A 23,809-nucleotide genomic window follows, 5' to 3' on the forward strand; every position below is an offset into this window, starting at 1 on the left:
AATTAAAATAAAATGTACAAGTGGCTTGTGTATCATAGTTATGCTTTTTGCTGCATTTTTGAAAACTTGCCCAAATCTTGCCAAATTTCAGAAAAACAGTTCACACATGTTTTATTGGCTGAAATATCTGAAGAGTCTTTTTATAGTTATGTGCTAATACTCTACACTGTAAGGGACTAAACACCAATTTTCTTGTATTTGTAAATCTGCACGCCTGCAGGCTGTGTGTGACACAGGAGAGCAAGTAGACTTGTTTATCTTATACCATAATGGTGTCCAAGTAATGGAGCAATGCACAAGGTAGACATAAATTGGTTGCCTTGTCCTAATAGGAGAGTACTGAAGTTATTCTAACCAAATTGAGAGTAGAACTGTCCTGCACACATGAATATGTCATCTGTCTTTAAAGATCTATGAAGGTAGGTCTTTGTAGCAAAAGACGTGAAAAAGAAAGAAGGACAGAGTCATCGTCACCTATTCTTTAACTATCAGCAAATCATGGTGTTATTAATTCAGAACATCATTAATTCAAGCCAAACCTCAAATATTGTTGTGCATGTCCAAACATTCATTGTTGTTTAAATTTTACACAGGAGAACTTCTGTGTTGATTGCAAAGATAAAGAGCTATGACAAAAACAAACAAACAAAACAAAAACACTCTTTTTTTCATATCAAGACTTTAAATCAGACAGTTCTGTTGGCTGCAATTGTGACAATAAGACATCAAGGAAAAGAGTAACATTGGTCCTATCATGTACCACTGAAATCAGTGATGCTTACATCACAACAGCACTGGAAGCAAGGCTTCTGCTAGGTGTATTTAAGATCAAGCCAACTAAATACATTCAGACAGTATCCCTATAAATAGTCATCATGCTTTAGAGGACCATCATTCTAATAATCTCCCACTTTTGTCTGTTTTTATTTCTGCTTACCCTCAAGTATACCATAGGTAGCAAGAAATCCAGTTTGACTACTAGAAACTAGATGAATCTGTAGCCTTATTTGATCCCTATTTCCCCAATGTTTTTCATTACAGAGTATATTTGAGATGGAAGCTCCTGAAATCCAAACACAGAACTCTGCAATGCCATTCTTAGATTTTTATTATTATTATTATTTTTTTTTTTTCAAATAGATATTGGAAAACACTATGTCATTCTGCTAGATTCTCCATTTAACCTATTAGGAATTTCCAAAAGTGTTTAAAAATACACACTTGGATACTAGTGCTCTCCCCCAACCCTAAAAGTCTGTGCGCTTGTGTGCCTATTGCTGTAATAAGAGCTTTTGTCTGTCAATAGCCACTTTGCATTGGATTTTCAGATCATGACTTCAAGGCAATTACTGTTTACTCTTAGCAAGCTGAAAGCTGAATGCTATATTGCCTCAACTACAGTTCCAGAAAGGATATGCCAATAGCAATCTGAGCATTGACCTCACATTGGTTAATAGTAGTAGTGAAATACAAAAGGGCATCACTCAATGTGCAAGTTCATTGGTCAGATTATAGCGGATGCTTTATTGCTACTCTTATTGAATGTTCCAAGACAAATTTCCAAGCGTATGGCTATACCACAGGTCAACTTTATTGCTAATATGCAGATATAAGTGTCAAATTCAGGAATTCAGTCCTGAGCTTAGTCATGTGGCAGAAATAGATGTTTAAGCAATTGATAGTCTGACGCATGTTGGAAGTATTGAACATGCTCTGCTTTGAGATAACAAGTAGTGTCTGCAGGGGTGAGAGCAAGTGGGGAATAACAGATCCTTTGGAAGAGCTTTTGGAGTCCAAGGCTTACCTTCCTTGAAATAAATTTCTACATGTTATTGTGAAGAAAAAAAATATACTAAACTGGAGCTAAAGTATGTTCAGGAGCTAACTTGCTCATTTTCGCTTTTAAATCTTCTAAGCTGGTCTGCAAAGTTGGCCAAATAAGTACCATCAACTCCCAGAGTCAAACTACACCTCTGAGCATTCTGAGAGTAGCACAGAGAAGAAAACAGAAATTTTTCTCAAGTTTAATCTTCATATGTGAATAATATATGAATGCATACAATGAAGACTCTGGTTTGAATTTCATCGCTGTTGCATTGTAAAACTGGCAACATTCTCCTGAAACCAGAAAATTAATTTTAAACTGATCTGTCTGTGGCAGAACAGAATCTGCAAATCAACACTATTAAATAAACTTCTATTTAACCTGTCTCTTTGTAATTCTATTTACTTTTCACTATACTTAACAAATTTAGGGATCTGTCTCAGATGAGCCATACATTAAAATTTGAAATAGTGATATGAATATCTATTTATCTGTTTAAAAAAAAAATAAATAGGTTGAATGCTAAAACAATCTGAGCCTTTCTGGTTGTATTTCTAGCACTTCAACACATTTATTTATACGCTTAACACCTAGCAGAGTATGTAAATCACAATCCATTTCCTGGCCAGCAGAGAGATGCACTCAGGTCTCGCTGACCTTTCTCAACTGTTCTTCACAAGCATCTGACAGATGTAGATGCCATGATGTCCTTGTTTCCTCATAATGAGAGTCATGCTTTCACCAAAGGCCACAACAGTATATGGCGCCAAATATGTTTAATGCATTTGTAACTTTGAATGCCTTACATTTCATACGGCAATATGACAAATTATCAGTTCAGTCTCTTTCTAGACACAGCTTAAGGCAATTATTTTTGAACATTTTGGATGTTGTAAATATATGATAGCTAGATGGTACGATCCCTGCTTTTGCATTTAGCCCATGAACGTACTGCAGTTACACATTTTTAGCTCTCTTTCCATAGATTATGACTATGGGAATCCTCTGGATTAAAGTGAGAAAAATGGGAGTTTAGCTTTTGGCCAACTTGGAACTCTTGTGATATTAACTCCATAGTTATTTCTAACTTTCTTTCCCCTTGAGGTTTTTTCAGTAGACTCTGACCAAAGAAAGAGAGCTTTTATAGTTCAAATCTTCATGCTAACTGTATCCTACATATTCACTCTTTTTTCCAAACTCTCTCATTTCACAGTAGAACAGAATTGGAAATGGTAGGAAGGTCAATTAGTATGACCAAAGATCATACAGGAAAAAAAGATTAAATAAAATAGTGCACTGTGGGCTGGAATAAAAATGGCTGAGCAGCTGAGGAAATACATGCTCAATGAATAAAGAATTGTAAGTGGTGTGGAGAAAGTGAATAGGGAATGCTTATAAAAAAAAAAAAAAAAAAAAAAACGTACAAAAACAATTTATTTTGTTTATGTGCAACTCAGCTATGCAGCTTGCTGCCACAGGATGTCTGTAAAGGTCAAAAGCATGAAAAAGGTTCAAAGGGATTAGACACATTCACAGAAGAAAAATCTGTCAGCTATTACTGAACAGATAAAGAGAAAAGCCCTGTCTCAGGAAGTACCCAGTCTGCAAATTAATAGAAACTGAGGGAATTTACCAGAGGATACCAGAGGAAGGGATACTCCTTCTATCCCTGATAAGAATCCCAACTAACCTCTGTCATAAATGAGCTCCTGGGTAAAAAGGACCTTGATCTGACCCAGAATGGCTCTTTCGTGTTCTTGATACCCTCGTTGATTGCCTTTGCAATTCTATGGGGAGATGAGAAGATTATGGTAGATTGAAGGTAGTTAAAGGGATTTTTGCTTTTAATTTGCCTTTGCAGAAAGTATGTCTCAGCAGAGCCAGAGAGTCTAGTCTCATATTTCTCTCCTGACATGGATCTCAAGACTTTACTTTTGCTTCAAGTGTTCTTTACAGAATAAACAATGTAAGGTTATGTTGAACAGACATTGCTGAATATATGCTAGCTTTATTCTCAGCTCCCAGCCTGGAGGGTTTTTCTCCTTAACTCTATAATCCCTGCTCTCAGCAGCACCCTTTGCCACTGCACTTTGTAGTATTTTGCCTTTGTTTAGCCAGGTCATGCTGCAGAGAGTGCAGAAAGCAGCACCTGACAAGGAACAACCTCACTGAGCATTCAGCTAGCCTCTGGTAACTCACTGTGTAATCAAGCAAAAAATGACAGATGCCACCCTATCATCAATGACGTGGTTAAAGTCTATTTAACCAAGACTAAAAGCAAACCCCAACAAAGGTCTTGCTTGCCAAAGTCTTACTGCCTTTCAGGAGAGGGAAGGAAGGGTACCTTCCTCTGTTATCAGGTGTCACAAAGGTGCGGGTGAGCCCATGTTCCAGCTACACCCATTTTACTACACATTTTTGAGCAATTTGTCCAGCATAAGTGAAGCCACATGTGCAGAGCTTCCTGAGAAAAACTGAGCCCAAGGATCTTTTGCAAGTCTGGTCACTCTGGTCAATGGAGGGGAGGGAGAGGCAGCACCTCTCGGAGAGGACTAATTCTGAGAAATCTGGCTCTGTCCCCTTTTTGAGCCACGGAACTGGGTGGGGTTTTTTTGTGTCATTGGAGGATATTTATTTGCATTTCCTACTTAGACTGGATTTTTTTAGGAACACAGCCCACCTCTTTAGTTCATACTGCCCAATGTCTGTTAGTGTACAATGAGATCCTGATCAAGCACGTTGTTAAACTATCTAAAGCACAGGTAACATGTCATCATCTCAGTCTAACGTGCTTTTTTCCTGGCTTTTCAACTGTACATTTAGTCCTTTTTTTAGGATCTCAAAGACTACAGTGACAGGGCAGGTGGGTGCATGGATGTTACAGCCATATGCTGTAGAGATTTAAACGAGCATCACATAGCCTTCCTTGGCTACTGGAAACAGCAGAGCTGTAGTAGCACAGAGGCAAGCATATGCTGCTCCTTAACTCTGCTTACAAGCCTATATGGAGAATTGCACTAATACAACTCTAGCTCTTCAGGTATGTTGAGTAGCATCGTGTTGCTTACACACTTCCAAGCTGTTTTCAGTCACAGATATATCCTGGAATATAACCTGCATTCATGTAATGCAAAAGATCAGTAGCACTGCCAAGTGAGAGTTCTGGAAATGGCCTGCATGCCTGCCTCTGCGAGTTAGTGATATACAACTACCGCATCCTGCAGATATGAGATCTGCATAGATCCTTCTGACTTCCAGTTGGACAAACCTCGAGATGTGCAAGGGGCTAGAGATGAATCCTATGTAGCTTCTCCCACTGTAGAAGGTTGCTGGCTTTTGACAGCCAAGCCATGGCAAGGAGAATTTATGAGCTACGAGAGTGTGACCATGCTTCATTCTCCCTGCCCTGTACCTGGACTTCTACTAGAACATGGTTACTGTGTATTCATGTGCTTACTAGAGACAACAAAGACTGATGATCTGTTCATGGAGATGGAACGCCTTACATGTATAAGTGTCAGCAAACAGACTCACGGTATCCTGAAATGCATTTCCTTGGGAAAACTCATCATGGCGTACTTGTTTTTTCATCTGCATTATCTTATAGGCATATCTTAAGAGGCTCTCGAGAGCCTGAACATGACCTTTGGTTCTCTCACTCTGCTGACTACATCTGGGAAAAAAAAAGTGTTTAGCAGCATGATGGAATTTTATTTATTTTATTTTAGCAGCATGGAAGTGATCGGACAGTGAATAATGAAATAAATGCAAGTTTTGATTCAGTGACATCAGCATCTATGAAAATGCTGTAGCTCTGGTAAGGATTTCTGCTGCAAAGTGTTTCCTGTAGAGACCACAATGAAATTAACTATTGAGTTTGTTTCATGTATCAGGAAAATGATCTAAAATTCCAAACAAATTCAGTTTCATCAGTGGCTTCCTGAAAATAGGCAATTAGTTATTTATAATCAATAGACACATACTTATCTATCAGTATTCTATGGGTCCAAATTATCTGTGGTATATCATTTCTATATTAAAAATACCTCAAACACCATCACAGTGGAAGGTGGTGAGGCATGGTCAGATACAAGAAACTCCGGGAAACTGCTTCCAGTTGCTTAGAGGCTGGTTTTACCCTGGAATCTGAAGCATAAAGGTCTTTCTGTCAGTGCATTTTTTTTTTTTAATCCTTAGTATTGTAACTCTAGACATTTCCTATCCATCTACAGACCTCTCTGGCATCATTTTAAATCCTTTTCTTCAGACACAAGTTTTACACCCTGGCTTTAAAATGCAGCTATGGATTATGCATTCATTATACTTCCAAGCACAAGCAGGATCAACCCTTGTAAGACTTTGGATAAGGGACAGCCTCTGAAAGCCCGATATCCTGTGGGAAATGCTACGGCTGATTCACCGGGAGCCAATATTCTGTCTGGTAGTTCACCCTTGGTACTCTTCCAATTAGCAGCAGGAGACATAACCGCCAAGGCAGCCAGCTGCTACCTGCGCTGCCTCCCTTATCTGCTGTCTTCCTTCCCTATCTTGTCTGTCCTCCCGTACCTTTTGAGAGATAACGCATCCTACAACAAGGCAACGGCACCAAAGCCGTGACTGAACATTCAGTGGTGCAGTCACACAAAGAGCAGGCTGCGTTCCCTAGGGATGAGGCAGGGAAACAAGAAAGTGGAAAGGGAAGGAGTTCGGGCACCCCATGGCCAGGAGGAGGAGGAGGAGGAGGAGGAAGGCTGGAGCTAGCTCGCTGGGGGCACAGGCGGTCGCCATGGCAGCCGGCCAGGCCGCAGCCTCCCCGCCACGCTCCATCCTCCCCGGGCGGGGCCAGGCTCAGCCCCAGCCCGGCTGCGCCACAGGGTGGTGGAGGAGGAGGAGGAGGAGGGACTCCGGCTCGGCACCGACTGACGTGTCCCCGTTATGGAGCCCGCCGTGATTCATCAGCGGCGGCGGGGCGGTAGCGGGGAGCCGCGCACCGGCCCCGCGTAGGCACGGCTGCGGCGGGGGCAGCCCCAGCGCCGCACCGCCTTCATCCTCCTCCTCCTCCTCCTCCTCCTCCTCCTCCTCCTCCTCTCCTTCCTCCTCCTCCTCACCGCCCGCTCCCGTGCCCCCGCGGCCAGGCGAGGAGCCCCGGGGAGGCAAGATGGAAGAAATCCTGCGAAAGCTGCAGAAGGAGGCGTCGGGGAGCAAGCACCGGGCCATCAAGGAGAGCTGCACCTGGGCCATCGGTACGGGGCGGGGGCGGTGGTATGGGGCCAGGCAGGTGATATGGGGCCGGGCAGGTGTTTGTTATGGGGCCGGGCAGGTGTTTGTTATGGGGCCGGGGGCAGGAGGGCTCCCCGCACAGGGTGCGCAGCCCCGGGCGGCTCCGGGCTGGGCTTTGCCGGGGGTCTGCGAGGCCGGCGGGGGCGTCGTCTGCCCCAAGCTGTCTCCTCCGAAATCCTAAATCTCCCCTTCCGAAATCATCGCAGGTGAAGGAAGCCCTAGGACTGACTTTTTTTTTTTTTTTTTTTTTTTTTTTTTTTTTTTTTTTTACTGCTGGCTTGTGTTCTGCCAGCTTTTTGAAAAGCTGCATTTTTATTTCGGCTGGATGCAATGAGCTCTTCTATTCTTGCTGTGTAATGGGACTAATAATCACTGATAGGAGCTCCTCCAAGGGAACACAGGCTTAGGTGAATTTCAGTGTGGGTTGTCTGTGACTTGAGGTGCTTTTGGCACTAACTGCTTGGAGCTTTAGCCAGCAAGATCCTTAACTTACATCAGAAAGACCATGATACATAACATTGCTATAGTTTTCACGAGATAGCAATCTTTATTTTTTTTTTTTTTTTATCTGTACGTGGTTATAACAGAGTTTGTGAAATCTCACACCTGTTGCTGTCTCATTGCTGGCCCTGCAGTTGGATGCTCTGCAGATTGCTCCACGGATTTGGGTGTTATCCTTGCACAGCAGCCATGCCAGCATCCTCCGTGCTGTTCTAGTTTCAGCAGACGTGCTGCTGCTGGAGTGCTGATACGTGAAAGGGAACTCACTGAGCAAAAGATGGTACTTGGTGCCTTCTCATTGGGTGCCCGGTGTCCTGATAGCCACGTAAATCCTACAGGCGGCTGTGACTGTTGTTCTGTCAGGTGCAGAAGGCATGAACCTGAGGATCATTGGTTCAGAGATCGTAGCTGGATGTAAGACTAGGGTTGAACTCAAAGTCTCTTTTAAAGATCTTATTGTTTTCTTTGATCACACAGAAACCTTGGATTCTCCTGATGCTGCTGTCAAGATCCCTCCGTATCAGCTAAGGTAAGAACACGTAATGTTGAGACTGGTGGAGCTGTGAGTATTTGTAAAATTGAAGTCAAAATTGGAATCACAAACTAAGTAATTAGGAAGGGTCTGAATCTGCGTGTTTTCCTTAGTCTATATATACACGTTTCTAGGTTAGTTGTGATGAATACTTTGTTGATGTGTCCTTGGCTTCCATTCATGAATAAACTGTAAGGAAAAGTATTAAAATGGGCAACAGTATCTATAATGCTGATACTTGGTTAGAAAGGAGGGCTGTTCTATGGTCTGATACTGTTTGCCTTCTAAATTAGTCTCCAGTGTGATGATGAATCTCAATCTTCCCGAGCGTATAATTTCTTTTAAGTCTAGATCAGTTCTTGTTTACTGAAACAGTAACTCCAGTTACTGTTTACTGAAAACATTGTCTTGTGGTTTCTTATGAAAAGTACTCTAAAAATCGTGGAAGTATTATCTAAAAAATTATGAAAGTATTCTGAAAACAGAAAGGCAATATATAGCTAGGACAATGGGTATGAACTTAAATAATGTAGTTCCTATGACTGCTTCTTCCTTTAGTCTGTTAGGTTATCTTGAGTAAGTCTTGTCTCTTCCTCTTGCTTTCATTTGGCCACCTATAAAATGGTGGAGGAGGCACTGCCCCCTGTTGTAAAGCTATTTAGTATCTCATTTTAGCAATTGATTGCTATGGAGAAAGTACATAGCCAAAATCATTCACTGTCCCTCCCAACAGACTCACTAGGAAGCATAACAGAAACTAGCAAGTTCAGTGCTCAAAACAGAAGGATGCTACTTCACGCAGTTTATAGTTAAGATGTGGAATGCTTAAACTTCTCTTGGTAGAGAATGTCATCGATGCTAAAGGTTGCATTGGTTCGAAAAGCACCTCAACAAATCCAGGGAGGAAGTTGATTGAGGTCTGTTATATGCAAAAGTACCCCTTCTAATTCAGAAGTATCTTGGCAAGAGATAATTGAGCTTGTAAGAGAATATGTAGGAGTGTTGCTATGAATTTGCGCTGTCCTGTAGTCTTTCTGGATAATCACTACTAGCTGCTGACAGAAGTGATGCTTTTAACCACGGTATTACTCTCCTGGGAGTATTTTTACCACCTCATTTCTCTACGCTGCTCTGGGTGCAGCTTTGTGCAGGGAAAATTACACAACTGGAGAGGTAGCAAGAGAACTGCTCTTATTCCGGACTAGTCATCAAATAGGGAAGGAATAAGAGCAGTTCTCTTGCTGCTCTGCATGACTGCCAGCTACAGTGTCCACAAGGGGCCTGGTGTCAATAGGGAATGGATGTAGCACGGGTCTGACATGACCAATCCCAGATCCCTGCGTTTCTGACACGGGTTGAACAGCTGAGAGCAGTTGGATCAGTAATTCCCAGTAGCTCCATTAGAATTAGATTTTTCTCCAATTACAGTGCAAAACAAACACTTAACTCTTTATCTTTTCATTTATCAGCCTCTATACTTAATACAGGGCATGGTCTTTTTGTATATAAGTACTATTCTCATTCCGTAAGACTGTTAGCTAGCTGTTAATACATTTCTTTGTTTTTTCACTACCTCTTCACAGATGCATCTTCCTTTTCTTCTTCTTCCAATGTTTTAATGTTGTATTTGTTTAGTTAGCTTTTTTTTTTCCACTGTAAATCCTATTTATTTTTTATATAAAAGTAATACTTTGGCAAGTGTAGCTGTGAAGCAAGTGTGTGTGGTGGAGGGTGGGTTTTGTTTCTTAACAAAATAAACAGTATGTTAGAAAACTTGAGTAAAAGCTTTAGTAATGTGATCTTTATGATGTAGGCACTGATGTAACCTCAGATGGTGCCTGAGAAATACTAACTTCCCCAATACTCTGAGTTTATTCTTCATTTTCTAGCAAACTGCTGTTAAGTTTTTCCAAATGAGCACTCTGGGCCAGTTCTTGGGTTGGAATTTGCCTTTATAATGTACCAGTGAAAATGTGATAAAAGCTCATCTTTGCTTGGTATTTGTTAAAGAACAGCACCGTGACAGCTTGGTCCATAACACTGCAAAAGGATAGCCTTGAAAATAGGGCAAAGACAAAGACCAGAAATACAGCCGAGATAGATGTACCATGGAGAGATCCAAACTGTGCACCGTGCCTTATTTCATCTTGATCGGTGGCAGATTGCATCATCTGTTTAAACACACACCAGCCTTTGGCTGCTTACCCACTCCGAATCTGCCATTCACACCTTTTCTGCTATAACATTGTTGGGAGTAGTAGCAGAGCCTGGGATGTAGTCTAGAATACCCTGTGGTGCCAGAGTTAGTGTGTAGGTATGTATCACTTTTCCATCTAGTGACCCTAGCCCACAACTTGGATCTGAAGTCCATAGTTGCAACATGCTGAAGGTATTAAAGACAATGTGGAAGGTAGTTCAGGAGAAGAATATGTGTCTGTGAGGTCTCTTCCAAGAATAGCAGCTAAATGAATGTTTTGAGTCCTGTATGTGAAGAGAGAATATTCCAACTTGTTTAACAGGAAATTTTGGTGTGTCCTTAGAATATACCAAATACAAAGAAAATACGTCAGTATTTTCCTACATTATAATTTGCCAATAATCACTATCTGGGGCACATCTTTACTGCATAAGAATGTGGGACAGGGATTCATGAGCTGTCATGTCCAGTTGAGGTGGATGCTGGCTCACTTCCAGAAATAGCAAATCTGGTAAGTACCTCAGTCAGTTTCTCTTTCTTCACAAAGCAGCATCTGGCTTCTGCTATCAGCAGCTATTTGCTTCTGCTGGTGTTTGTGCCTTTTAATGGAATCACCATGCCGTTACTTAAATCCTTTTCCTTCTAGAACTGAATAATGATTTCTGCTCACAAAAAAAAAAAAAAAAAAAAAAAAAAGAGAAAGTGTAAGTTATTTTCTCTGCCTAACTCCTTTCCCTCCCTCCCCCCTGCCATTTCCGTCCTTTCCCCCTTAAAATATGAAAGGACATTTGCGGCTTTTGAAACCACAGTTTTAGACGAGTAGTGGTCTTTTATAGTGTTTTAAGACAGTGGTCCTAGTGTGAGGATAGGAGTACAAAATGTTTCTGCATTTCCTCAGCTGACTAAATGAGTTCAGGTATTTCACGTGTATTAAGTAAGCTGCATGCTTATCTCTACTAGAGTCCTGGGGTCGACTTTCTTTGTCCTGGGTTGCTCTCATCTGTAGATTCTTCTCTTGTCTTCAGCCCCTATTACTGAGCATAAGGCAGGCAATGCTCAGTTTTTTCCTGAAGTCTGTGCAATTATTTAGCAGGCTCAGCTGTAGCATTTGTATGGGAACTGTTTCCAGCATTTGTCTGGTGGTGGTTTAGACAGCACATACCTGCTATGTTTGGAAGCACCTGGGATACTTTTTCCCCAAGGGAATGTGGTGATTGGATGTTCAGCCTGGAATGTCATTTTTTAATTAGTTTAATGGTGATCTATTGGGCATGTCTTCGGAGAGCTAAATGAGACTATTTTGCTGTTCAGCTTCCTTTGATGTTAATTGGACTTATGAATCCAAATCCCAGTTAATGACCTTGAATATTAATTCTAGAGAGGGGCATTATTTAAATGACTCACTTCCTAAAGAGTTACAAATCTCCAACAAATATAGACTTCCCCACCGAGTCCCATCAGCTCTGCCTTGAGGTAGAAATGTGTGTGTGCTTCTTTAGTACTTTAACCTCTGAACAGGGTGTTGAGTAAGGGTGTGAAATAGTAAAGACAATTGGAGTGGACTGGGATGAGAATGCCCTTAAGTTAGTTCAAGATTTTCCCACAGATGTCCTCTGAATTTTTGAGAAGGAAGAGTCATAACCCACCTGGGCTGTTATTGCAGTAGAATGATGTTTTTTGATGAACAGGTGTTGTGAAAATTAAATATGTACTGAGTGCTTGAGGAGACTGGGTGAATAACAGAAGTAATGAATTAGGTAAAAGAAAATGATGTGCTGATGTTTTAATTGGTGAACTGATCATGGAAGATAGCTTAAGAAAGAGCTTAATGTCATCTGTCAACCAGCAATTTGCTACTAAGTTGGGCCACGTTCATTTCAGTGTTTTTCAAATGCCAAGTTCTGTCCTAAGGCCAGCCACTTACGCTGAGCTGTAAGTGGCTCTTTTTGGCTAATTCCTGGCGAGTTTCTCCATTGTGATTTTTAAAAATATGTTCCATAAAAGGTAAATGAACAGACACAGAAAACGAGTGTTAAAAAAGAATATTTGATCAAAGCAGATCATCATTCATGAGGAAATAATATGTATACACACACCAGAATAAAATAAGAGTCTAGACATTGCTTAACAGACACATACCACTTTAAAACAAATTAGTTAAGCAATGGGCTTTTAGCATGCTTTATATAATTGCTATGCCTTATAGGCTGTATAAAACCTAGTGGCTTTCTGACAGTGTGGACTTGGTCCTGCAAAGAGGAGGTTGACTGGGACTTGTGAGGGGAGCCTGTGGTTTGGTGGCTAGTTTAGCTGCTGTGCGTTGGTGTTGCTATCCCCACTGGAGCCTGGAATCTTGCATACAGAATTTCTTGCTACATCCCTGCTGTAATTTGTTTGGAAAAACATTTTGACAATCAAGAGACTGTGTCTCATTCTAGGACATTTTTGCACTTTCCAGGTCTTATTGCTATCCTATTGTTACTGCTTTTTGTTGTTTGTTTGTTTTTTTCCTCTACCCTTTAGCCAGTAGAGCGGAAACATCATTGCAGACTTGAGTTTGGGCTGTTGTTTCTTTCCTCCTGGAGAAATGTGACTGAAAGCAGATGATGATGCATAGACAAGATTGTCGATAGCATATGCTGCTGTCAGTGCCAGCTTAAAGTTTTCTCTATGGACTTTAAAGTAATGGCTGAGACAGGTTGATGGGTGAAGTGTTTTGGCACGGTAACTAATCCTGTTTGCATTCCTTCTTCACAGAACCAGAAAGACCTTCCAAATGCTTACTTATCTCTTCAGCATATCTGTACACTGGACTTTTCTGTACCTTAAAGTTTCAGGAAGTACTTGAAATTAAATGGAGGAACAGGCTCAAGCATTCAAGACCCCAGTTCTGTGTGTCTAATCAGAGAGATACCCAACCTGGCCAGATCCTGGCTTTCAGAGGTGCTGAGCATTTGTAAGTCTGTGTCAGAAGCAGTTCCTGTATTCACTACTGCAAAAGCTTGCATCCCTCTGGTATTTCATATTGGCCTCTCAAAACTAGCCAGCTCTTCTGGGGATTAGAGCTGGAAAAAATCAGGAGTTTGTGGTGAGCAGGGTTGTCAATCATAACCAGCTTCTGTCCAGTTCTGTGTATTGTGTTTATGTCAAGTGTCGTTCATCTTGGTGCTAGTTTCTGAGGGCTCCTCCTTGCATTGGCTTCCCGGAGTTTCCCCTATTGCTTTGTCTGGGAGTGGTTTATGAGTGTAGCAGTTGACTTGACGAGAAGAATGGAGTGGGGAAGGAGTAATGACTCTGAGTTGTGTGTTGTTTTTTTTTTTTGTTTTGTTTTGTTTTTTCAGGGGGATGTTTTGGACATATCTCTCTGTGTTACACTTTATTAAAACACTGCTTCCTGCTCTTGGTGCCACAGCCACCTGGCAGTAATTCCTCCCAGGCTTTCCTCCTGAACCTGACCGCTGGCTGTGTGGCTCATGCTGCTCAGCCCTTGCAGAGCCGCTGTCTGGCGTTCAGCAGGTGGATGATGAGCTGCCTGGGAGGCATCCGGCCAAGAAGAGGTTTTACAGGCAGTGTGGTTTGCTGAGCTGCATCTCCTCTGTTGTCAGTCTGGATCCAGACCTCTGGGGGCACTTACAGTTTGGTGTATTTGAGTGGTGTACGTGCTCTGATCTCAATTTTAAGAGCTGTATTCCTAGCTCTGGTGTGCATGGAGGGCGTGACTAAGTGTTGGGAAAGGCAGTGCAGCACTGTCTGATACTGTATTTGGATCAGTCTGGGTGTTTATTCTGAGATATGTAACTGGCCCAATTTCTTGCCTGATGGGTAGGTATTTTTGGCTCAAAAGAGTTTTGCATCTGTTCTGGGATCACAAAAGAAAAGTGTTGAAGAAGAAGGGGGTGTACAGGGCCAGTGTCTGTTATGCATGTCTGAATTCTTGCTGTCCAGGCGAGGTTTTGGAAATGTTGGAAGGCCTCTTGATCTAGGAATCCCTAAAAACCTGTCAGCCAGGCTTACGGCTCTTGAAGGTATCAAAGGAAGTTTGGTATTGTCTTGGGGAAAAAAGTGCATGGTTTTTGAAACATTATTTCTGTTACTCTTATTTGGGGCCAGGGAAAGGTTTTAAAGGATAGTGGCTGTTGTTTCATAGGCTAACTTCCTGCCCTTCCTGACATTTTTTGTTGCAGTGAACCTTAATATTTACCACTGCATTGGCTCTTTGTACCTTTTATGGGTTTTACTGAAAGTCCATTCTAGATTTATGACAAAAGCATGCTGTTGCTGTATGATTTAAGCAACTTGTTCAGTGTAGGAATAGCACCAATAAAGGATTAAAGCAGTCAGGTTTGAACATTTGTCCAATTTCTAACAACTGAAATACTGCCCTCAGGATCTAAGGATGATAATAGGACAGCAGTGTGTTTTAAACTGCTGATCGCTTTTAGTACTTGAAAAGGTGAAGAAAGTGAGAAAATCAGGAAGCTGTTGATAATTGCCTTAGAGAAAGAAGCATGGCTGGGGGTGAGGATCCAGGGGGTGTAAGAAAAGTGGCTCTGGAACTGTGTGAACTGTTTTCCTTAAAAATGAGGCTCAACTATGCTGTGGTCTTTGTTGTGCTGTGCAAGTCACGACTCTTATTTGTTTAGAAAATGAAGGGGTGAGTGAGAATAATAAAGGTCTTTTCTCACAGTTTTTATTTACCTTCCATAAAAGGCAACAAAGCAGCAGGAAACATGCTACCTTTGGTTTCTTTGATTGCTTGTTTGTTTAAGGAATTGAGCGTGCTAAGGTGCAGGGAGTGTAAAATACACAATGCATTGCAAATGTGATGATACTTTTAACAACTATCCCCTAGGTCTGTCAAGATTTAAGATTGCACTGCTGTGAAAGTTGAATGAGATTACAGGTTGCAGTATTAACCTTCAAAACATATCTATAACAAACAGAAATATACTTCTTCCTATTTTTCATCAAATTTTTGAAACTAAGTCATCCAGCTGCAATGGAGAAAATAGGGTCATTAACGGGATGTCTATGCTGCCCTATCTCTGTGTTTCTTTTCTCTGTCGCTCCTATCATACATGTCCCAGCATTGTAAATTTCTGTTGGATGTTTAACTCTTGTGAAATGCTTTATTTGTTGTTTTCGGGGTACTGAAATCTTGAAACAAACATTTTCAGTGGAAAACCCTCAGCTTCCCTTCCAGGCTCACCAAATGTGAGGAGGAGATTGCATGGAATAGCTCGATCAGCTTTCAGAACTGCAGGCTCAGCTAGTCCAGCGTGTGCTCTGCCTAAGGCTAAGGATGGACGCAGTGATCCTCACCTCATCTTTATGCTGTGCTTCACATGATAATAAATAAAATCGATGAAAGGATACAGATTGTTCTATGATGAAGACCTTGTGGGGTTTACATGTGTCATCAAACTCCTCAAGAGCAGAATTATTAAGTGGCTGTCCTACCTCATGCACAAAGGGCAAAAATCTACTGGGATGGATGTTTTGGGGAGAGTGATGATAATGTATCACAGCTACAGCTTCGGAGACTGGAAGCATCCTGATTAGCATTTTACCCTTGTCCGCTTTAATATGTGTATAATCATTTGTTGACTCCCTTCTCTCAAGCGAAGGTACACAGCGTGCTTATGTTTTCTTATGTTTTTTCTCTTGACAACAGTATCAGGCTACTATCTGGGAACTTTGTGTTGAAATAAAGATGTTATTAGTCAGTGTTGCAAGGAAGCAAGCGACCTTAAAAGCACTCTCCAGCTGAGTGACGGTTCTGAGCTGTTTAATTGTTATAGTCGGCTTGAATTCTGTTGTGTCAGCCGCCTTAGGCTAGATTGAAGATTAAATTGGTTACGTTTGACTTTCCCATGAAGTATGTAGACCTATACTTCTGCTATTAAGGCAAATGCATTTCTCTTGGAAACTAAATAGGTAATAAAAAATTAACCTTTTTAATACCAAGAGGCATTAAATTACAACCTCATTCAATATTTCTGGTTGAATAATTGTTCAAGTTCTAGCTATCAAACTGTATGAAGCTAAATTCAGGCATTGTTTCCCTCTTCCTTTCTTGTGTGTCATAAAGTTTCCTCTGATGTACAACTCATGCTTCCCTCCAGAGACAAATTGATTGTAGGGTGACGATATTACTCTGTGCCTTGGTTTGTAAAGTAAAAGCACTGAAGGGAAGAGGGAATACGTGGAGTAAAAAGGAAGGAAATACTGAGCTGGAGGAAAGACCTAGCGGGAACTTGGAGAGAGCTGATGTCAGCAGTTCAGGTGAGGGAGAATCAGGGATGGATAGAAGAGGAGAGCTAAACCTCATGCCGTGTGACAAGAACCCTTTTCATGATACGTGTGCAGAAGAGTTTTCTACTGTGTAGGCAGAAAAAGAATGGCATAAAAAAAAAAGAAGCTGCAAGCGGTGAGGAAGAAAAATGAAAATGCTTTCAGCAAGAAGTTACGAACCTTTATTAGTGAGGGTGGAATCTTACCGGGTTATGTGGGGGAATCCTCTTCATAGGGAAAGCATGCTCACAAGCGACTCTCCTTGTCTGAGTAAGCTGCGTAAAATCCTGGCCCTGTTAAAGCAAGTCAGAATTGATATCAACTAGTAAAACATCAGTGTCTCAACTTTTTTTTTTTTTTAGGACCTGTAAACTTCAGCACTGCTTGTTCTTATGCAGTGCTGTAATGCTGATGTCTCACAGTGCATGGTTGTCGTAAAGTTTTCTGTTTGTTTTGTTCTGCTTTTTTCTTCCCCTGAAAAGGAGGGTTCTCACTGGAAGGCTTTGGTTTTAGAGCAGTAGGATAAAAGACAGTTCTGTAAATGCTATCCAAGATCTTGTATTTGCAATGACATGGCAGTTGTAGTCATTTGGTCTGACTTGCTGCACTGAGGCTTGAGAACTTGCCCTGTGCTTGTATGCTGTGAGCTCCAAACTTCTGTCTTAAGCTTGACTGTTAATAGTCTTCATAAGTGGGACATTCATGTTTCTTCTGTAGATAAAATTAACCACTTATCTTGAACATGAGCAAAGATTGAAAATCTGTTTTCTTCATGAAGAGTTGTTGCTTGAAAAAAGTAGTATTTATTTTCCACTTCTCCAGGGTTTAAGTGCTTCCATTTTGATCTGTAAAGTTGTTTCTGGACTCTTTTGTTTTCCTGTGGTGGCTTGAAGAACGTTGACAAGAATTACGGATGTTTCTATTTCTACAAGCCTATGTGTTCGTATTGACCCTGCTGGAATTTGTTTTACACAAATTAAATCCATACCTTTCATGTGAGGACAATATTTGCCTGTGTTTAGTGTACTTAATGGTAACAGCTGGGAGTATGTCCAGAATTTTGAGAATTTATTTTTACCGTTTATTTTCTCGTGGTGGGCCAAATTTTCTGCTTGAGTGAGTGAGGTTAATGGAGTTGCATGCTGTGAGAGTTTGTTCCTTTTAGCAGCCAGGACTGAGGAGCCCTTCCCTGCTGTCAGTGCTGCTCTGACTGAAAAATGTCAGGCTCTGGCTACGACTGTGTTGCTGCCTAACAAACAGCTTATTGGAAAAATGGCAACAACAGTGAATCAAGTCATTACCTGTTCTTTGACTGGGTTGTGAGCTATCCTGCAGAAGGCAAATTGCATGCTGATAACTAAGGTAATCAGCCCCGAGGTTCTGAGTTTTTCTTCTCCGATACAATTTTCAGGGCAAAGATAACGCAGGGAGATGTTGGGAAATGGATTAAAAGGAGATTAAAACAACTAACGTGGTTTAAATGAAAGGAAATAACTTCTGTGCTGGTGACAAATACCTGGTTCGTAGTGCCCCTGCCCTGGAGTCAGTGTGGTGGAGGTGACGGTGGGCCCTCGGCTGCGTGCTGGGCACTAACAAGAAAGAGTTAAATGTGCTGTTCCCTGTCATCGTTATGATTTTCATCCTGAGATTGAATAATTAGCCATTATTCTCTCAGCTTTTTCCACTATAATGAGGATAGAAAGATTTTATGATCTCTTATTTAAAATAGTCGGCTGCCTTGCCCTGCCTGCCCTTTTTGGCACAGTGTTTTGACTGGCCTGTTGGATCATCCCTTGTGACAGACCTGCAGGGTAAGAGGCAGGTTGATGAGCCGTGGCACGCTCGGACTATTAGAAAGGTTGTTTTTACTCAGAGTGCTGAACATAAAGGCTATTTACCTTCCCATGGCTCATTCTGCAGTTCATGAAGCTGTCAGTGGTGGGCTGGGGTGACTCAGGAGGGACAACCTGTGCTCCTGAAGATACTGCTCCTGGGTGCGTGCTTGCTTCCGTCACTGACATTTTTGCTTGACCCTGGGCAGGCCACTTGGGATTCAGTCCACACACCACAGAGGTCTAGTGGCAAAGCTCCAGCTGGCCTCATTAGGAGCTGAGTTTTTATCTGTAGTGCTCTCTGCTGACTCTTTTGCATGAAACAAGGTCCACACTTACCATGCTTATTGCCACACATTATTATTTTATTTTTTTTAAACTGAGCTCTTTTGGGAGCACTACTGCATGGACATATGCAAACAATGTTTTCCAATGTGTGATGTAGATTTCAGTATAATATACTACTTCAATCTGAGCGCACTTTTTCTTCATTGTCAGTCTTTCTTTATACAATCTAAGCTTCCTTCCAGCTTCCATTTTCAGTACTTTGTTTCATGTTCGTGACTAGGGTACCATATCCTGAAGCTTTTGGTAGCTTTCTCTTCTGCAAGTCAGAGGTGCCCCTTTCTGTTCATGCCCCCTCAGTGTTGTACCTGACTCACCTCATTCAGGTTTAAGCTGGTATTTGTGCCAATATCTGTAAGGGTATGTGTGAACACCTGCCCGTATCAATAAGGAAACTTAGGTGTTCCAGTGTGAAACTGGAATCTCTACGGTAACTTAAACAGAAAACATACTTGTTTTAAAGTATATCAATGTGCACTAGCTTATTCTGAGAACTTCACATGAAATGTCGTATATGTGTAGCACCATGCAAGCTGAATGAGTTGTCACTTGATAGTATAGACCTGCACGTGTGGGAGTAAGCAATGTGATCCTGTGGTAGGGGACCATGGGACCACTCAGAACTGGCTGCTGCCGTAAAATGGCTGCAAGGCATAAGGGAAACTTCACTCCCTTCCTTAATTGCATTCTGAGACCAAATTATGGTTGATGTTATCTCTTGTGCAACTTTATTGAATCCAGTTTTTAATGGTAGATCTTAATAAGGACCAACTGTGTTAATTTACATCATCTCCCATTCTAACTGAGGATTGTCTGTCTGGACCCTCTGTGTTCTCATACCAGCAGATGATGAGCTTAAATGGCAGGTCAAACCCAAGTGTGGAAGATGCTCAAGCTAATCAGAGGTTGTGAGGTATCTCTGCAGGTGTTTTATAGCTGTAGCATGGAAATGCTGAAGATTTAACAGGCTGAATGTATAAGAAGAACGGGAAGTGACACAATGGCAATTCATTTTCTCTGAAAATATAGTGTGCACAGAGGCTGCGGCAACCTTAATTAGATTTTCAGTTAAAATATTTTTAGCAAGGATGAGAAGTTCATCTAATTGAATCTGTTCTAATTTCCATCCTCCTGTTTGTCATTTTTTGCTCTTCATTTTGGGAGGTATCTCAAGAAGCAGCTCTCATTGTTCTCTGCTGATTACAGTATGTGACGACAGATGGCAGGCACCATGCTGATGTGCAGGGTAGCTACACATAAGCCATAGGAGCTCCCACCTGTCTTCATTATAATGAAACTAAACTGGATGCAGTCCAGTGACTTACGACTGCCTTCCCTTTCTCCTCTACTCCATCCGCTTTACTATGAGAATGTTTGTTGTTTGTTAGTAATGCCTCAAATCTTCATATGTTGCTGCAGTGAACTGTAGAAAGTCTAAAAGAACCATGTTCTTCCTTCAGGAGGTACAGGTCTAAATAACTGTCAGTTTTTAGCATCCCTACAGTTAGTTCTATACATTATTGTGACTTTTTTTCTTAATTTTATTTTTTTTCCCATGTGTTTCTGGATGTTTGAATACTAGTTAATGGACAGGGACCTGGTTCTGGCACCTGTTGATCTACTGATTTTACTGATGATAAGAGACTATAAGTCAAAGTGCCTGTGTAAAGGTAAGCACTTAAACGTGCTTTGTGTGTTAGAGAAGTACGGCTGTGGCACCTCTCTAAACCAGTAAGTCTTCTCCCAATTTACCTGCACACTACATGCATTCCCAGGCGTAGGCGAAGCTGGCAGTAGTTGTAGCTGGTGCTCAGTTCTGTCCTGGCTGAAGAATTGCTGTCTGAACCCTGGAATAGATGTTTTGGCAGTTTCTGTAGATCTCGATGACTGAACACTCTGAGGGCATGTATCCCAGATATTGAATAATTGTAGGTGTTTTGGATGTGAAATTTGCAGGTTTTAAGAGTCCATCTAGCTAAATCGATTCCAGAAGCATTCAAGAAAGGATTTTCTGAGAAAATTGGGCTTTATGCTTGCCTATTTCTCAGAATATCCTGAGTGAAGCAAATGGCGAGCTTTTTGTGGGAAACCTAGTTTGAGATATACATGTAGTCTGCTTGAAGGTCTTTAGAAATCTATGTTAATTCGAGGATATATTCAAGCTGCTTTTAGTGTTAAGCCAAATGACCTTTTACAAATTCCTGTAACCTGGGAAGGTACAAACACAGTAGACCTTCAGATTCTCCAGAGATCTTTGTCAAATACAGAAGCTTACTAGATTGCTTAACTGAGTCATGCCTGTGACAGTAGTCCTTAATTTATTGTTAAGATCTGTGACACCAGTCTTTAATTTGTTGTTAAGGAAGAGGGTCTGCATTTCAAAGAACAATCAGCAGTTTTGTGCCCCTTTAGGGGACCTTGTGATTTGAGTGCCTTTTTGGGTCAGATGGAGGGAGAAAAAGGAATACAAACTGAACCCATAGGGGAAAAAAAAAAAGTTTCACAGTGGACATTCAGTCCCTGCTGCAAATGGTATCTAATGAATGAGTTGTGAGCTAGGTTCCCTGAAGTTGAAAGGGCCACTGTTTGGTAATCCCACCTTTAGTGTTTTTTGTTTGTTTGTTTGTTTTTGTTTTTGGTTTGGTTTGGTTTTTAAAAAAAAAGGCAAGTTCATGTTGTAGACCCTCAGTTTTGGAGGGAGGCTGGTAGGTTATGGGCAGATTGTGGCAAAGCATGATCTTAGGCAGTTTTGAAGATTGCCTGAAACTGCAGCAATTACTGCTGCTCTAACCTAGGGCTTCTCCTTAGCTAGTTAGGAAGGGAGGATTTACAAAAGGAGCAGCAGATCATGCACCCTGGTGTAATGCATGTGTTTTCATCAGAACTTGATCCTTAAGAATACCAAGATAATTCTATTTTTATATACTTTTTGGCAAATAATCATCATTTGGTCAACTGAAACTAAGTGAAATCAAGTCCAAGGTGGCTCACAGTAAATAATAGAAAAAGAGGCAAAACTCTTCAGTTTGGTATTTTAGAGATTAAACACTTTTTTGACTCTGCTTTGAGAAGACCAATGGGTTTAGTTTTGAATGCACTGAGACTTTAACACAAGAGAATGCTCTGAATGGAACAAATCTGGGGCTTTTTAGTTTCCAGTTAAATACAAAAGTAACTAGTTGTTGTCTTTTCCTTCTTGCCTTCCACCTACTTGTCTCCATGGGTGGGAAATTCATGCAGGTGATCCCAAAGAAGGTTGGAGAGCTGGGGCTCTCCACAAAATGGCTGGCACAGAATGCTTTGCCATAAACAAGCATGTCTGTACAAATACAAAAACTGGACCTCTTATGATATGTGACCTAATAAAGAGTTGCAAACCTTCAGGGAGACTGGTCAGACATGGGCTAAACATCTCTGATTAGAAATGAATTTCCTGCCAGCTAGCAAGATTTGCTTAAAAAGGCTTGCGGCTGCTACAGGGTCTCCAGGTGCTGCAGACCCTTTCTGATTCATAACAAGGAGTAAAGAGAGCAGTCACAGCTGCAGGCACTGTTGGTTTGGTCACCAAATAAAAGTTCAGTGTGTGAGCACTGGGTCAAAAGCAGCAAGTGGAATATGAAACTATTTTTCTGTCAGTCTGAATGTTAAACAGAAGTCAAGAGACTGAAGCATAATGCTTACAGCACTGAGCTGAAGAACCACCAGTGATCTGTGAACCTCCCCTTCATGCTTTGCACATTCGGGTATGCATACAGAGGGCTAACAGTTAGGAAGCATTTTGTGAAATTTCGATTAAAAAGGCCATTTTTAACAGAATGTGAAGACATATGTTAGCTTTCTTGAGAGGGGAAAAGTGTCTCACAGAGTTGTTGTGAAACTGTCCTTGTTTACTGCATCCAAGTGTTATTTTATTGGAAGTGATACAGCCTTTCTGGAACCATAGTTCTTTTGAATACCAGTTTTTAGTTCTATTGTTACCTCTCACATTTATTTATTTATTTTACTTCAGGGAGAAGTGTCTCCTTCCTCTCCAACTGGCGCTGGAATCGAAGAGTGTGAAGCTGGCCCAGCAGGCTCTAGCAGGGATGCAGGTATGGATCTGGGGGGGAGAGGAGGGTGCAGGAAGGGGGTAGTAGGAAAGGTAGCAGGTGCCAAGGAGATCTAGGCTTTTCTTTTGAAAAATACTACAGAAAATATGTCTGTCTCCTGGTGGGTGTAACAATGATGTTCATGTTTCTGTAACGGAGTTCATAATCTAGGGTGCAAGTAAAAGCTGTAGATTATGTGGAAGTTTAAAATGTTCTGGAGATACATAAGAGTTCGTGGCTTTCAGCATGGAGATGGAGGTGTAGTCGTCCTTGTGTGGCCCTGTGCTACTCTCAGTAAGCTTAATTTCTTAAAAACTAAACTGAGTCAAGCGATGAAGAGGTCACTAAAGGGTCCAGGCGCTGCATTTCTTGGGAACGCTCAGTCAAGATGAAATTTATTATCCTTTTACTCTGTCTTACTCTGTCAATGTGTAGCTGTACGTATGCTTGGATTCTGTAAGAACTAGAATTGCAAGGTTTTGGATTTATAGCATGGTGCCATACATGTAAGTAAGTGTTAATGCCCATCTAGAAGAGTAAAAGAGTAATCCAGACAACAAAACAGTTCTTCATCTGCATTTAAGATACGTGTAGATTCATGAAAAATTAAAAACAAAAACAAACAAACACGTGGGGATACTGTAAAAGTAGGATAGAAGGACAAATGAGATAAAGTACAACTTGCATTCAGCAAAAGTAGGTCACAGGATCACAGAACAGTTGAAGTTTCAAGGGACTTCTGGAGGTCACTTGGTCCTATCCTGCAGGACCACCTGGAGGCAAATGCACAGCACCATGTCCAGGTGACTTTTGAAGATCTCCAAGGAAGGAGACTCCACAGCCTCTCTGGGCAACCTATGCCAGTGCTTCATGACCCACACAGCGAGAAAGTGTTTCATGATGTTTAGATGGAAA

The 23,809-nt window shown here is 41.4% G+C and overlaps 1 protein-coding gene across 5 annotated transcripts in view; it reads left to right on the plus strand.

Moving 5' to 3' along the window:
• Positions 1-6,745: 6,745 nt before the first annotated feature.
• The window catches only part of ARFGEF3 (ARFGEF family member 3), an 88,558-nt gene continuing 71,494 nt past the window's right edge, over positions 6,746-23,809 (plus strand). For all 5 annotated transcript variants that reach the window (XM_082758376.1, XM_082758372.1, XM_082758373.1 and 2 more), the window contains exons 1-3: positions 6,746-7,068; positions 8,084-8,135; positions 22,816-22,897. In XM_082758376.1, coding sequence (XP_082614502.1) covers positions 6,984-7,068; positions 8,084-8,135; positions 22,816-22,897 — 219 coding nt within the window. In that variant the 5' untranslated portion in view covers positions 6,746-6,983. The remainder of the gene's footprint in view (positions 7,069-8,083; positions 8,136-22,815; positions 22,898-23,809) is intronic.

This window comes from Aythya marila, assembly GCF_965140915.1.
Source record: "Aythya marila genome assembly, chromosome: 3".
Taxonomy (NCBI): domain Eukaryota; kingdom Metazoa; phylum Chordata; class Aves; order Anseriformes; family Anatidae; genus Aythya; species Aythya marila.